The sequence below is a fragment of the Porites lutea genome, chromosome 3, assembly GCF_958299795.1.
Source record: "Porites lutea chromosome 3, jaPorLute2.1, whole genome shotgun sequence".
Classification (NCBI taxonomy): Eukaryota; Metazoa; Cnidaria; class Anthozoa; order Scleractinia; family Poritidae; genus Porites; species Porites lutea.
The window spans coordinates 46,858,951-46,875,592 of NC_133203.1; the positions used below are offsets into that span (position 1 = coordinate 46,858,951).

The window sequence follows — 16,642 nt, forward strand, 5'->3', positions numbered from 1 at the left end:
AGGCTCGGTCAATCCTGAACTTTGACGTCATCGAGAAAGAATAGAGAGCTTTAGCATCGACGACGGCAACGGCAGCGAAAACGTCAGTTTTATAATGAATTCCCGTTTTTGCAATCTTTGTCGCGTTTATTCCAATTTGCTGAAAATGCAAAGAATAGGCGAATTTCCCTGGAGTTGATTTCTTGAGGACCGCAGTCAAGTTTAGAGAGAGAAAAAGAGATTCGTCGTCGCTTGTTTACGTCCTCCACAAAACTTGTAATTAGGCATTTTCACGTCGTTGTCGTGCAAGGACGGTAAAGAAATGTACAAAAAAGCATGATGCACGTGCAAAGTTGTTGTTTTGCCAATCTAAACCTTTTGCTTTTTTGACGTCCTGGTTGCCGTCGCCGTCATCGTTGCTAAAGCTCCCTATTACCTTTTCTGAGACTTCGCGCTCACAAGTGGGCAAGGAAGAACGCCCAGGGACTAGGCTACTGAGTTTGTTTGTTTGTTTGTTTTTTGCTTGTTTTGGATTGTTTTTCTTATTAAAAGCAACTGAAGTGGCTGTCGCGAAACGCGAGGGGAAAGTGGGACGCGATAAGCGAGAGCGTCATCCCCACCCACTGTACACGCGCGAGTGGCAGTCCTTTTCTTTCGCGACTAAGAAAAAAGTGAGGCTGTTTTGAAACTTCGTCGACATCATGTCCCGAGAGTAATCACCCTCTTGAAAGAAACGATTAACGTTTTCAGTTCACAGGGATTCCTTCTCAGACTTTGCCCTTGAACGATTCGATATAAGTGAACCGCCAAAATGAAACAAAGAATGAAGTGGTGTTCTGTAAACTATCAAGATGTTTTGGATCAATAGTTTACAGAACACCACCTCAATCTTTGTTTCATTTTTGCCGCTCTTCCAAATTTAGACCCCTTTAAAATGAAGAAAAGTTGCCCAGGAAAAGAGGGTTACCCGCTGTCCGTCGAGTCAACTTCAGAGAGCGCTTATATGAGAAAAACGTGATACCTCTCCCCCAGCTGAGGGCTAACAACAACCTCGCGCATTGTCTCGCTCAATCACGTTGATCCGGCTGGGCGGCTAAGACAGTGTCCCTACCATCGAAAAAGGATGACTCGGATAAGGGGTTCACCATTCCAGCCAAGCAAACTATTTGTTCCTCGTGTTAACGGTTCGCTAAGTTTTGTAAGGACATGTAGGAAATTTTGACAAAAGTAGGCGAGCTCGGATAGGGGAGTGAATTTTCTACACGGGACAAGTTTTCTCCATATAACAGGGGCCCTAATCTTGAAGCTGGACACAAATGTTCACTAATGGCGTTAGTTCGATTCTCGGTCTGACATTTATATTTGAGTTTGCGTTTGTTGTTACTCTCGGAAGCAAGATTTTGCTCTGCACTACTGGTCATCCTTCCCAAAAAAAGAAAAGAAAACATGTTCTACTTCGCGATCGGTTTTATTTTAAAAAAATCTGCATAGATAAGTTAATTAAAATTTAAAGCTCTTATATAGATACTATATTTTAGTAGTTGTTGGAAAAGAAAAAAGAAAATATTCTTCATACAACAATAAAATTCATGTCCCAAAGGATACTCCATTTTCTCATGACAATTGCAGGAAAGTGAGAAATGAGCAGCGACTTCGAAAAACAGGAAAAAAATTAAATTCTGTATATTAAGGGTTTCGGGTTAACAAAGAAAGTCTTTAATAAATACTTCTGGCTCTGAAACATTAAGTTCTCTCACAAATACCTTATTTTTTTAGATTCTTCCCTGGATACCAGAGATATTTTTGTATTTTTTTGTTCTTGTTTTTCTTTTGTATTTTTCTCCAGACCATATTCCTAACATCTTCATAATCAAAAATACACCTCTTTGCATGATAATTTCCACGCATTCAGAAACATTCAAATGATAGGCTCTTGACGTCAAACATCCTGTTTATCGGTTATTTCATAATCTTGGAATCTCTCTACTAAGATTCAGTTAAAACTTGAAGAAATCCCAGTACCTAACCACAGAAGTTGTCTATAAATGACAAATGCTCCTCAGTTGCCTTACCACATTAAACTTGAAAAACTTGTTACCGAGCTAGCTCCTTTCATTTAGTAACCAGAGTAACTCATTCTTGGCACTGTGGAATGAAAGACGTTGTCAACAGCATTCCCTCTACTATAATATTGTTCTTCGATCTAACAAGGGAGAAGGAAGAAATGGCGATGCTAGTCTCAAAGCAACGTAATTAGTTCGCGTGTTGGTTTTGGGCGTCAAGAAGTTTCTTGACTCGATTGAATGATCGAAAGTTCTCTGTTGCGAAGGCAGTTTTTCCACGCCTTCTTGTCTGCAGTCTTCAAAGTCAGGTTTCTCCGTTACCGCAGATGCTGTTTCTATTCCGCTCGAGCAATTGTCTTCATTACCTTCGATTTCATCAAAGTTCACTTGGGTTTCAGCGTCTACCATCGTTGCTGAAGGGAAACAAAAACAAGGGTTAAACATGCGCACTCCGTGAGAGAAATCGCTGGTATTAGTAAGCTCTTTAGTATAATTTTTAATTCAAGCCGACGTTCCCTGAGACACCGATGAAAACAGTGTGCTAGCTTCCATTGCATGCGTTTTCTTCGCGTGCGCGAATGTTTTGCAGAACAGTTATATTTACAGATATTACTGCGCTTTTCACAAACATGCGAACTCTGAAGTTCAAAAGCCGCCTTCGCAATTGCGTTTTTCGCTTCCGTCAATCATAATTACGATCACAAGCAACGAACCTTGAAACACAGAAACACACAAAACGGATCGAAATTCACCAATCAGAAATCACAAACCTTGACGTTTTGAACCCGTTAAAGTAAAGTTTTGTTTCCTAAGAGGTCCGTTAAGATGATTGACGGCAGCGAAAAACGCAATCGTCAGTTGGCTTTTGAACTCCAGAATTCTCATGTTTGTGAAAAGCGCAGTAAGACATTCCGGCGAAAAACCCATTTTGCTTTGATCATTGCTTCTCGCGCAGAGTTTCTTAAAAAGTACAATGTAGTCTGTTGGGTAAGTCTAAGAGATTATATGCGCTTCAAGGCTTGTGTAGAGGTACTTAATTTATAACCTGCTTATCAGTCAAGGGATAATAACGACTTACCTCTTCTTTTGCAAACGAAAATCGAGTCAAAAAACACTACAACGGACAGAAATCCCAATACAGCAGCCGCACCAGGTACAATACTTTGCACTTGCCGAACATATTCAGCACAAGTGAGGCATTTAACACTGCAAAGCGAAAACTCCATACATCACTTTCTGATCGATTGGCTCAGGTAGACAAAAGCTAACAATGAAGCAAGCTCTTTCCCAGGTTCTACCCGTCCTCACGGACGGGTAGGAGAGAATCCTGGGAACGGGGTTGACAATAAAGTTAAGAGGGCTGTGTCACGGCTCAGTCTTGTTCATTTTATGGGCTCAAGAACTTAACTTAAACGAAGAAACTACTTGTAAACGACAAAATCACAACTTCTTGACAAACAAATATACTTCCTTTGAGCATTATATCAAACGTTACAAACAACAAAAACAAACTTTGAAAAAAAAAAATGACCCTTAAGCAAACCCGTTTTCAAAAACCCACAATTTCAATTCCGTCTTAAATTAATCTCCTTCAAGTTTGTTCATCCGTGCCTACTTTTGTATTTGCTATTTTGTTAATACCTTCTTTTAATATTTTGACCTTTTATTTTATGTTTCGCTTAGGCCCAGTTCAGACGTCGTGCTTCTGCCGTGCCGAACTAAATTCAGGAATTAAGTTCGACAAAAGCACGGCAGAAGCACGGCATCTGAATCAAACTTTTGAATTAAGTTCGGCAAGCAATTAAGTTTGACAAGCGCTGCCGTGCTACACGGCTCTGGCACGGCAGCGATTCAAACGTCGTGCTTCTGCCGCGCTAAAAAAAAATCCATTAATTATATTAATACATTTTGGCGAGATTGCGTTCCCAGGGGGAGTTAGGAGGAGAATTGTTAAGAGGCATCAGTAAATCCTGAATTTGGTTCGACTCTGGCACGACGTCTGAATCAAAGTTGTTTTCCTGCCCTGCTACAGTCGAACCGAATTACAATTAAGTTCCGCACGGCAGAAGCACGACGTCTGAACTGGGCCTTCATCTGGTAGCGGAACCTACCGCTAGGATTTTGATAAAATTTGTGACACAGCTCCTTTAACCAAACAAGACAAATTCACACAAGAAATAAGCCAAAAAAGAAATTTTCCAAATACTTCATGAATCCAAGAAAGCTCACCTCTGTTCGTCCTCTGGATTCAAATCTTGGATGATTTTAAAAATGGCTCCACTGAAGACTTTATCAAAGAAACCAATAAAACCATACACGAATGCACTTGAACTCTGAAAAGAAAGAAAAATTGCAGAATGTGCAGCATGAACTGGTTGTCACTCATGAAAAATCATTTACTTATCAGTGTGGCACTCCCCACATGTACTGTATTAGGAAGCCGTCAAATATACAAAATTTCATAGAAGTATAGAGTATTTCCACTCACGTGGCCAACATCTATGCAAATTTATCGAAACAAAGGAAAGCGTTTACATAGCGTCTACATGAGAAAAGAGTTCAGCTCCCACATGCAGGATTTGTTTCGGAACACAATAGGGCCATCGTTTTATTCTTTTGGATCACCACTATGGCCGCCGTGACGTCAAGTGAAAACGCTTTATATTTAGACTGTTTACCTTATTGTGTCCAATGAGCTGCGCGATCAACGAAAATGACGTAACCAACATCACAGAGCCTCCGCTGCCCATAAGTATAGAAGTCGCGTACACAGCTTGTCTGCCACTAACATTTTGAACAAAGAACCAGAAACTAGCACCGATTGCCATAACAGCACCAAGACAGAATGTGATCTGAAAAGCGTCATAAATGAATCATAAATTAGAAAGGTCAAGAGAATGACGAATATAGTCACCCAATATAAAAGTCTTGATTATCAAGCAAATTCTCTTTATTGGTGCTATCAGAAACTAATTGGGAAAAGAGTGTGGAAATTATGTTGATAAAGGGCTATTATTCGTGTTAACCAACCTTGCTTCCAAAGCGTTTGTTCAAAGGCTTGACAACAGTGCTCGCTAAAACTCCTGTTACCAACACGACCAAAGGAAAATATGCAATAGATTCCTGTGAATTGAGAAAAACACCAAGCTTAGGGCCTCTTCCGATAAGCCTGGACGGCGGGTTCTTCCAACCGGGATCTCCGTAAGCGGGCTGGGAAATCAGTTTGCCTTAAGAACATGGGATGCAAGTGGGATGAATTCTTCGCAACAGCGCATGCCCGGATGGATTTGTCTGCTATGATAGCTATGATAGGCGCCAAGGTAACTTTCTGTTAACCATGTTTGCTTTGTTTCTCGAATTTCGAGGCAGAAGTCGTTCTCAGGATCTTGGGCCTTTTCTCATCATGGAAACGGGGCTGACAATTCTTATAAAATTCGTCGCGGTAACCGGGCCAGCCCGGTCAAACGGGCTAATGTGAAGAGGCCCTTAGCGACTTTTCCTTAAATTTATCTGGGAACATTTTAAAGCCGTCGAGACGTATACTTCATCATTGGCGTAACGTTAAAGTTTTGACAGCCATGTTTTCAAAATTCTTGCTTTCATAACTTGCAGCTTGCGGGTTTTAAACAAAATAAATACTTTTAATTAATTAAAAATGGTTTATCCAAGATGGCGGATGGTAATTTGCTATAATAAATGACGTCAACATGACATCGCTACTATTATTTAAGATAATTTATCTGTTAGCCAAATTCCTGCTTTTATCAGACAAATTACTATTTAATGCTACTTTGAGGGGAATTTGAATTTTGCCAATAAATTCAATAATATAACGACATAATGACATAGGAAAAGCGAATAACTTCTATAGTCCTACCTTCTCAAATCGCATCGTCTCTGTTAAGTAGAGAGGTAAATATGACTGCGACACGTTTACATACAAACGAGTACAAATGTAGACAACGCCAACCTGGAATCACGAAAACAAACGTTCATTCAAACTTTAGCCTGTTTTTTGGCAACAAAAAGTCGTGAGCCACAAAAAAATAAATAGGTAATTGTAGGAACTGTCCTAAAAAAAGGGTAAAATGAAGCCGAGCAAGGTAAAAAAAAATTATCTCTAATCATGTGTTTACTAGCCATGTTTAAGGATGGGTTAGAAATGGGTCTTCTCATAGTTTGAAGTTACCTGAAAGGGGTAAGTTATTGACTGTTTTCTAAGCATTAGGCCACGATTCAATGCTTCAATGCTTCTTCCTTTACAAGGATGTCATAGTGCCGGGAAGAATGATGATGCCATGACGTTAAACGTCTACCGAGCTCAGTGAAGTTGTCGAGAAATGTCAAGTCTTCATTCGTGCTAAGTGGTTCTTTAGGTCGAAGCTTAACTCAGTTTTTATTTAATAGGAACTAGAACGACTAGGTATATTTCTATTACCCCGTGGACAGGATGCCAGCCCATCGCATGGCCACCCCATGCATTAACTTCACTGGTACCCAATTACACCCTTAGGTGGAGTGTCAAGCACTGTGAGAGTAAAATGTCTTGCCCAAGAACACAACCGACAATGAACCCGACAGGGTCTGAACCCGTACCTCTCGATACGACGTCCAAACCACTAACCACTGTACCACTGCACCTCCATGAGGTAATGTGTAATTAGCAGTAAAATATCTTGAATAATGAATACGAGTTGGACCTCCCTAGATTGCGAGCCTCTTACCTCTTTTTAACGTTACAGGAAATGTCTAACAAACGTAACATAAAGGCGGGCACCGCGCCGGCGGATCCTCGACGAACGAACTTGAAGCATTAACCGCATTGTTAGGCGAATGTGTGCTCGCTGGGATAACTCGTCTTACCCCAATTGGTCCCATTTTGAATAACTACAATGCTTTGTGAAAGTGTCGAACTTTTCACGACTAAGTTCATGAAAAGTTCGATGTCTGGCTCAGTTCTATCCATCTGATTCAGACGGATAGAACGTCTTAAGATCGTCGTCGGGACAAACGTCGATCTCCACACGCGACGAACTAAACTAATAGATTAAAAATTTTTATGATAAGATGCATATTTAGCCTTGTTCGGCCTTGTTCAGTTGATTGATTCGACGCGTCCTAAAGTTCGACGTCTAACCCAACAGACGATCTAAAATTAATTTAGGTGAATGAATGAATGAACAACTTTATTAACGTGTCAAAATATTCTAGCTGGCTACAAGTAGCCTACAAATCGGAGACACTAATGTCACAGTGCTTGATACCAATTTAGGCCAACCCAAATAGGACTATTTGGCTCGTCGCGTGAAAAGTTCGACGTTTGGCCTAGCCCTAGGCCTAAGAAAGCCATTCATCAAGCGAAATACCACACTTCCGGTTGCTCAGTATTTATGCCAAATGGAATGTCAGCGTTCTCTTTATATGCTTTAATTTGCTTACAGCTTCAAAAAGTATAATTAATTACAAACCTTATACAAATCAGGACTACAGAGCCATTGTTTTTTGGTTTTCTCGCCGTTATGAAGAGGACCTCTGTCAATAATTTCATGAGAAATTTGCTGAGTTCTTTCACAATCAAGACTCGTCTGAGACTGAGACTCCGGCGCTGCAGCCAGGCCACCATAACTAACAATCTCCTTTTCCTCATTCTCACGTATCGTCATGACAACAGCAGGCGATGCTCCACTTCTCCTATTGATCGAGGGGGGCTGGTAAACGACCCTTGTCAGTAAGGCTACAGGAAAATCAACAATTATGTTTTCTACTTAGTTCTCTGCCTTTCAACCAATGCATCTTTTACGCAACTACCTCACACGAAAAAACATTTTATTATGGTTTCTGAAGGCATCTGCGAGATCAAGACACTTGGCACAAAATGGACTCCTAAATATGAGGACAGTCCAATACAGCCAAAATTTGACAAAGGAAGTTTATCGTTTTCTCTCTTTTTGAAGACTTCTTTTCCCTAAATCTTACTAAAACTAATGAAGCGCTGGGGCCATTAATAAAAACCGGCGTAGTACCTAAGATTATTCAAAAAACACGGGAGCAAACACCCGTCTATATTTCGGTGTCAAAGTCCGCGGTGATACAGCAATTTTCCGTTGGGATCTCGGAAAAGAATGCTTCATCGTGAATCAAATTTGCGGAAAAGATTTTATTAAAACAATTTCAACTGCTGTAGAAGACTTTCGAGTAAACCTTGTTAATTCAAAATCGAAGTGTTTACCTTTTCGTTGGCTGTTATTCCGACCAAATTTGCTGTTTTTGTGCCTTCCATTTTTTCGTTCCTCAAGCCAGCGAAGTAAAGCATCAGAAGGAGGTTCTTTGATGCCAAAATGGAAAATGACGTTAAATACTGTGCCCGTGCCAACAACTATGAAACCAAGATACTAAAAAAGAAACGGAAAATATCATTTCATGCAGGCATGGTAAGGTTAGCTGCGAAATAAGCTGAGCCTGGAGCACTCTTTAATACTTAGTTAACGCCAGAGACCTTCAGTCAGTACTTTCGAAGACGAGATTTAACTAAAAGTTTTTTCGCTTTAGCTTTATTGTAATTTTTTCACCGAAAAAGTTTGCACTGATATTTTTATTGAAGGAGGCTTAAGCCTTTTCCCCAAGCCAAAATGATAATACTTCTAACAGGTTTATAACTTGTTTCCTCTTTTACGACATTCTCGCTAAAATCCACAGTATAATGACGACGGCTCCTCTATCACGTTTTTCCGCCAAAATGACGCTAGTTCACGCGCTTGTTTTAGAATCTAAAGGTCTCTATTGTGCATTCGTGCTACTCGTCGCACTCTCGACCCTCGCGAGTCCTTTCAGAGATTAGAGGACGTGATAACATGAACGTTCGCTAGTTTAAGATGGGTCGGATCAGAACTGAATAATTGGATAATACCATTCTAGAGCTCTGATTGGCTTAGCCATCATGGTATATAAGCCATTTTACCATGCTCTCTAAATATGGTAACTGTACGCGTTTGCTCAAAATTAAAAACAAGCTGAAAATCGGTTGTTTTTACAAATAAAGTCAGGAAGAATTCTCGATATTTTGTGGGTGTTTTTAATAAAACTGATTATTCCACAACGCTTGCTGAGTATAAGATAATTATAGCCAACTCATATCCAACGCGCACTCGTGGAATAATAGTTAATTATCCTCTCCCCTCTTGGTTTGGCGGGGAAAGCTTAGGCTGAACAGTGAGGTTTCAAAATGACCGTAGCCTGCGAAAATATAGCCGTTTCTCCGCGCCTCTCGCCGGTGAAATATCCCTAACGAAGAGAAGCGAGGAGAGACACCTGTTTTCGCAGGGTAAAGTGACCAAGAAATTGTGAAAGTAACTTACCATAAATTGCTTCCACATTGTAGACGAAATATTCGCTTCCGAGCTTCTTCCCAGCAGAATCCATGTCACGGCAAAAACAAAAATTCCGCAGACGAAACGCAAAGCTGATCTGTTAACAAATGAGGTAGGAAAACGTATTTTCAGTTATTAAGTGCAGAATAGAACGTGACCTTTTTTCTAAACAAGGAAAACCGCTCAATAAAGCCCTCCTCCTTCCGTATGGGAACTGGTTATGTCGAAAACATATTTGGTTGAACTATCCTTTAGTTTGCTCTCTGCATTAGTCAGTGAAAAGATTCTACTTTGACCAGTTCTTGGAGCAAACTTTTCCATAGGAGAAAATAACCTCTACAACAGGCGTCATTTAGGGAGCTGAGGGAAATTTTCTGCAAGATAGGGAGCGTTTACTAAACATCTACACTTCATTTGGGCTATTCAGGCAAGGGGAATTAAAAGGTATATACACGTCACAAGGGTATTGCTGTTTTAGGCCAATTCTGTGCCGAAGTCATTAAGCCTTTAAGTCCCAATAGTGACCAAGACCAATTTTCTCTTAAGGATATCCATACATTGTCAAGAGATTTGGTTGTGAGAATTAATAAAATGAACATCTACTGCTTTGCTTTGATCTTTTATCAAATTCTCTCAGCTCATTCTTTAAGGAAATTTATTATATAAACTGCAGTGTTTTACAAGGATTTCTACCACCGAGAAATGTGGTATCTGAACACACGTAAAAATACGATATTTTTACATGTGAAGATACCGATAATTTCACTGACATCAGGTTTGTCTCTTAAATTGTAATTAAATTCGTTGGTGTATCATCGAAACATCTTCGGGTCTTCCTTGAAAGTGCTCGGCAATCTTCGGAAATCTTCGGACATCTTCGGAAATTCTCGGAAAATGTTCGGGAACGTTCGTCTGGTCTTCGGGACAATTTGAAAATCTTCGGAAATCTTCGGAGGGTGGTCGGAAATCTTCGGAAAATCATCAAAAACGCCGTCATCAGTATGTTTATATAATAAAAAGAATATATAACAATTATTCACCGAAGTGGAGGTGGCTAGTCCTGGATATTTACCGAACTGCGAAGCAGTGAGGTAAATATCCACGACTAGCCACCGACACTGAGATGAATAATTGTTTTAGTATATACTAAAACAGTGAGATCATTGAGCACAAAAATGATGATTTTTAACTCAAATACTGTTGCCAACGATTACAATTTTGGCGCGTAATGACCGGGCGGCTGCGGCCGTCGCTTTATTCTTGCCGACAATTAAAACTTTTCAAGGCATTTGTTTAGCTCTTGCGGGAAAATTTCTTCAAAAGGAGTTGTGAATTCTTTCTGTATTTAAAATCATTCTATAAAAAAAGATTATTAAATTTAGTTTGAAGCTTATTTATGAACAACTCAACTAAATAAAGTAAGCAAGACTTAAACTTAATTTGCATTTGTAAACAAAAACTTTTTCACCAGTTTTATCGATAAATTAGTGTCAAAAAGACAAAGCTTTACCTGTTAAAACTTCCAATCCGAACTTCGTCACCTTCTTCGTGTATTTCAGGAACAGCTTGCTTGATTAGTTGTGAAATTTGTTTGTTTGTTTACGGCAGAAAACCGGGAAGGCATTTTGCTCGCAACTTACGCGAGTTTGGCGTTGCTCGCTCGGAGGAACTGGAGGTGAATCAGTGAATAGTGCAGGATATTCACTGATTGGGTAGCCAATCAGAGCGCTCGAAAAACACTATCCACTGTTTTAGTATATACTAATACACGTTAGCTCGAAGATATGAATTTTATGTTCTCGTGGCAAGAGCAATATCTCACTCGTTCGCTGCGCTCACTCGTGAGATATTGTTCTTGCCACTCGAACATAAAATTCATATCTTCTCGCCACCGTGTAATATTCTCTATATATAAAGATCAGTTTGGATAATTTGGATGTGGATATAATGGGACTTAAAGGGTTAATTAGTGCGTTGACCCAAAGAAAAAATGCTCCGGAAGAAGTTATCAAACAAGTTCATAAAGGGGCATTTTGTAGGCATGGCATAAAACTTGAGAAAGTTGGGCTTCGATCTATGTCCCTCCTCGCCATCAGTAGAAACAGTTTCAATGGTGCTTAAATTAAGTGTTAAAAACCAAAACTAGACTATTATTTTTTAGAATTCAATCGATGCGAAGAAGCATTTTTATACAGTAAAACCTCTATTAAGCGGACCCCCAATTAAGTTGACACCATCTATTAAGCGGACACTAAGCCGGGTCCCGAAATTAACGTCTTATATTTCCCTTTATAACGAACCCCTATTCAGCGGACACCTCTATTAAGCGGACGGGGACACTAAAATGAGTTGTATTATTAAGCGGACACCGGACTGAATTGACAATAGCGATATTGGATTACGTACATGAAATACGTACTTTAGTCGATTAATAAAGATAAATCAATACATTTAGCTGTCAAAAGTTCACCTAAAAGTCTTGCATAAAGTACAGCACAACTTCCTTAGCTTCCTTAACAACATGGAACTTTATCACAGTACAGAGTAACCGTTGAATGCTAATCATTAACTGCAAACATTGCGCAATTTTTACAACCTCCATTAAGCGGACACTTGGGAAGGTCCCAAAGGTGTCCGCTTGATAGAGGTTTCACTGTATTAGCTTTTCAAAAAAAACGCAAATAGTGTCATACAGCCCCTTTAACTACCGCTTTTCTAAGATTGATTTTTGTGCTATCGGGCCAGAGTGAAAAAATAAATAAATAAATACGCTGGGGCAACCGCCTTTCTTTATGATAAAACGATGTTAATGTATAATCGATTAAATAAAATTCATGCTAAACGCTTTCTTTCGCTTTCATGTACTTTACCCTAATATGTTGTTTACAAACTTTTTAACTCCCAGTGTCCGATATACCGCAGAGGACATGATATACGTATGATATGCAGTTCCAACTTTTAGAATTGTGCATGAGATCCGACCATTCAAATGAAAGCTGCTAAAAAGTACTTTCAACTTTAATTTCATCTTTCTTATGTTTTCATTCTTGTACTATTTACAGGTGATCTTGTAGAAATAACACAATATGATACAACTCTTAAGAGGAGATGAACTGTATGGAATATAATCAGAAATGAAAACAAACAACTGCAGCAAATGAGTGTACATTGATCATAGTAGCCATTGGCTTTCAAACCACGGGTCACCACCATGAGGCTTCAAACCTCAAAAATACGCAGTGTGTTACTACAGGGTGTATTAGATTTTCATCAGTTTTCAGTAAATCAATTTTTGGATCTTTCTCATATTTCGTTGTTGGTTACAACAAAGGGCTAAAGCTGCTAAAGGTTAATCCTTCAATTTGCACGTAAAAACCGGATTTTTTCGTGTCGAGCTGCGTCATGGGCTTGTTTTGGGGTCGGTTTTTGGGAGACTGAAACATCTAAACTCAACCCCCGCCCCCTTAAAAAGCCCCATAACGCAATTCGACACTCAGGGGCATCCCCCACAAGTAATCCGATTACTGAATCACTACGAAATTCCGGATTTGACGTTACTCCACATATTTTCTCGCGCGTGTGAGGGTCTTGGCAAAGCTGACTCATGCATGGTGGTCCACAACTTCCGTAAAGGTCACAAGAAATGCACACCCAAAACTACAACTGAGAGAACGATACGCAGATTGATAGGCTAAAGTTCTGATCATTAGAGTGCTGCGCTTCCAGCCATGATAATTTCTTTCACTTACTTCAGTCGAAAATAATCCCCAACATAAAATCAACAGTTTTTCATCAGATATATCAAATTCGTATACATGCAGTCCTACACGTCCAAAATGCTGTCCGAATCGCGTGACGGATCCGTGTCCGTTCTGCCCTTGCAAGATAGTTAATCTCCCATGGAGAGTTTTCTAAGCTCTCACGTAGCCTGGATGTCCAAAGTGTAACAACTGATCCTAATACATGGTTTCTCTGACTACTGTAAGTTTCAGACTCAAAAACCCGAATTGTCTCTTTTCTTTTACGCCTTAATGTACATTTTTTCCAAAACTTTTTTTTTTTCTCAGGTGTCTTAGGAATCATGTATAAGGGTTCAAGAGACCAAGTTCACCGAGGAAATTCAAGGGCGTCCGTCCAAGGAAATTTTGCATCGTATGCCTATCGAAACGGAAACTACCCAATGTAATTTTACCCCCCAGACTGGTATTTTGGAAACGAATTGTAGGGAAGAAGTCACGATTGCTTTTGGTTTCACGTACTTTGATCACCAAGTTTCCTGTAAACAAAACCTTTTCACTCCTAAAAGTTGGTCAAAGCAAAAATTCCCCAAAAAAGTCCAGAGAAAATTAATACCAATTTTAAAAACATTTACGCAAAAGAGGCTTAAATTGATTGGTAACACTATAGAATATCCAGTCCACAAACGTTAGAGTGGTAAATTATCCCGCCATAGATTGAGAGTCTAGGGATAAGAGGGGAAACAACGAACTGACAGAGAATAGGAAGACTGAATCATCCCCTGAATTAGTCATTGGATGATTTCAATAAACGGGAATATTTACGAATGATTGGGAGACCCTTGGGACTTGATTTTTTTTAATGAAATAATAGATGTATTTCTAGCCGTATGGCTAACTATCGGTCATTAATTAATTACACTGTCAGCATGGTGCACGACCGTACTACACACGACAGCGCGCGATGACTTTGACGTAACCAAGGAGTTTCGGTCGCTTTCACGTTTTAACGCAAAAAAAATATTAGCAAAATAGAAGGAGAGTTTAGAAAATGTATCCCGGTTAGGCGTCCGTCAAATTTCTTAATCACAGTGGGTTTCCTGTTTCCTTTACGTCTTTTTTAAAATAAGTATTTATTTAATTGTTTTTTTCAGTCTCTTTAGAACGAAGACTTTCAAATATAACGAACAATATATCGTAGCTTAAGGCGCGGTATAGATCAGAACCCCATCCAGACCCTGCGCTTCAAGTTCAATAAACAACATTTACAATTATTTCGAAACTGAAAAATAATGGGAAACCTAAATGACGCATTAGGACCACATAGGTACAAAATACTTCGATTTCGATCTCACTGAGTGAAAGCAATAACACGGACTTTGTTCTGCTTTGTTCTTAGTCATGGTTCGCTAGTTTTCTACACAAACTATATAGGTTATGCGGCAGTTGAAGAAAAAAACCCTTTCCTCTTATATTCTTATTTAGTTCTGTTGCCTTTGTCTTCTAAAGTAAACAGCGAGTACATGACAATAGAACGGTTTTAGCCTTAAGATCCAAACTGAAAGTGCACGTTTTTGTATTGTTTCGTAATGTTATGTTGATATTACAGAATGTCATCGAAATACACCTTTCAAAGTCAGTATGGGTTAAAAAGTCAGTGCCCGCCTGACAAAAGGGGTCGAAAGATGGGAGAAATTTTAAAACAGTAATAGATTTATCGCAAAAGTAAATTAGCTAATAAATCCAATCTACCATATTTAATTAAAACAGCACTTACCAACATTCAAATTTATTCAGCTAAATCTGTTTGAAGATAAATAAATATTGCACAACACAGCGTATTGTTTCAAACGGAAACCATTTCTTACCTTATTGCATTCAGCTCAACTTTCTCCGATTCTCTAATGGCAATCTCTGGAATCAACGAAAGATGGCTAATTTGCACGCATCCCCAGCCAAACTGAAACACCGCAGCTATGCTAATATAATAGGCCAGCTTGAGTGAGGCGCTTACTCCATCTCCAAGTAAGCGAGTGAATAACAGTGGAAAGGTTATACTGACACATATCGTGCCGATGAGATGCCAGATTTTTCTTCGTCCGTAGCGACATACTGTTTTATCGTTTAATATTGCAGTGATTGGTGTACAAATCCCATCTGTAACTTGCCCTAGCATAGCTACCAGTCCCGTATGGCTATTCGACAGGCGGGCCACTTTAGTAAGGTAAATGATCAAGTAGCTGAACCATGCATTTGCAGCGAGGTCATTCAAAATGTGTCCAACGCCGTAACAAAATTTCTGACTGACCGGCAGCTTGTTTCCTTTTGTGGTGGCAGTTTTTTCTTTACGACTAAAGCAGCGACGCAGTAGATCCATAGTCCGTGTTGACAACCAAATGCACCGTTGGAGCAAGGGCAACTGCTTATGGAAAAGCCTTGCGTCTGATAGCCTGTCTTATTTGAACGTAACTCCCGCCCGCTGAGCACGAGAAAGCGTTCTTGTGATTAGGGCACTTGTTGCGTCATAACCACCGGAAGTGACATTCGGCAGTTATCGAGTGGCGTGATCCACTTACAGTCTTTCAAAAGTTTATTCGCCCCAGGGGCTCAAATGTCATCTTAGGGGCCGACCATTTAACTCTTGAGGGGGCGGGGGGGGGGGGGGATTTTGAAAAAAATTTCCTGCAAGCGCTTGTCGGAAGAAAAAAATTGCATGCAGCACAAATGTAATAGAAAAAAATTCTTGCGCTGCTGTAAGGAAGAAAAAAAATGTTGCAAAGCTATTTCATCATTCCGGGGGGCTTTACAAAATCGCAGCCAAACTGCAAGGCATTCTCTTCTCTTGCTCCCTTTGAACTCTGGATTTGATGATGCAGCTAAAATTATTCATATGTGCAATGCATTATTAGCTTATCACAAGCAGTATTATAAATGGACGTAAATTTTTTTTTGAGGTACTCAATGTAGAAGTGGACTGAAAAAAGGCTGAGCAATAAAATAATAATAATATAAAATGAGTGTATGAGTGACTTTCCGAAAATATAGCTATACAATAATGATTGTGTATAGCTTACAACATTTTGAGGCTTTGCAGCTCCATATCAGAACTATTACTGTAATGACCACAATGTAAATATAAATACATTTTGTCAGGTTCCGATTAAGTAATCGGCTCCTGATTTTGTATATGTAAACACATGACCTTTTTTTTGAGGAAAAAAAATCCTGCAGAGAAATTAAATGAGGAGGGAAAAAAATAACCTGCAGAGCATTTAGAAGGGAAAAAAATATCCTGCCCACCAGATTGCTAGAAAAAATAATTCTTGATGACAAGAAATCCCCCCCTCAAGAGTTAATTAATGCGTGACGAACGAACCCCAAAGGACGTCTGCGGGGAGGCTAGCATAATGAAAACAATGGAAGTGCAGATTAAAGGGGGCCTATGAAATAAGAGGTTTATTTCGGTGCAGGTCTACTGTGCAGAACAGGCGCTTTT

General features: G+C 39.6%; 1 protein-coding gene across 1 annotated transcript; it reads right to left on the bottom strand.

Moving 5' to 3' along the window:
- Positions 1 to 1,428: 1,428 nt before the first annotated feature.
- On the bottom strand, positions 1,429 to 15,645 carry LOC140931282 (major facilitator superfamily domain-containing protein 12-like). Its single transcript, XM_073381056.1, has 10 exons — positions 15,015 to 15,645; positions 9,398 to 9,506; positions 8,272 to 8,434; positions 7,511 to 7,776; positions 5,920 to 6,012; positions 5,073 to 5,165; positions 4,721 to 4,894; positions 4,272 to 4,375; positions 3,121 to 3,248; positions 1,429 to 2,455 (listed from the first exon to the last, which is right to left on the bottom strand). The coding sequence occupies exons 1-10, from the start codon at positions 15,521 to 15,523 to the stop codon at positions 2,163 to 2,165; spliced, it is 1,932 nt and encodes a 643-aa protein (XP_073237157.1). The 5' UTR covers positions 15,524 to 15,645; the 3' UTR covers positions 1,429 to 2,162.
- Between the last annotated feature and the right edge of the window lie 997 nt (positions 15,646 to 16,642).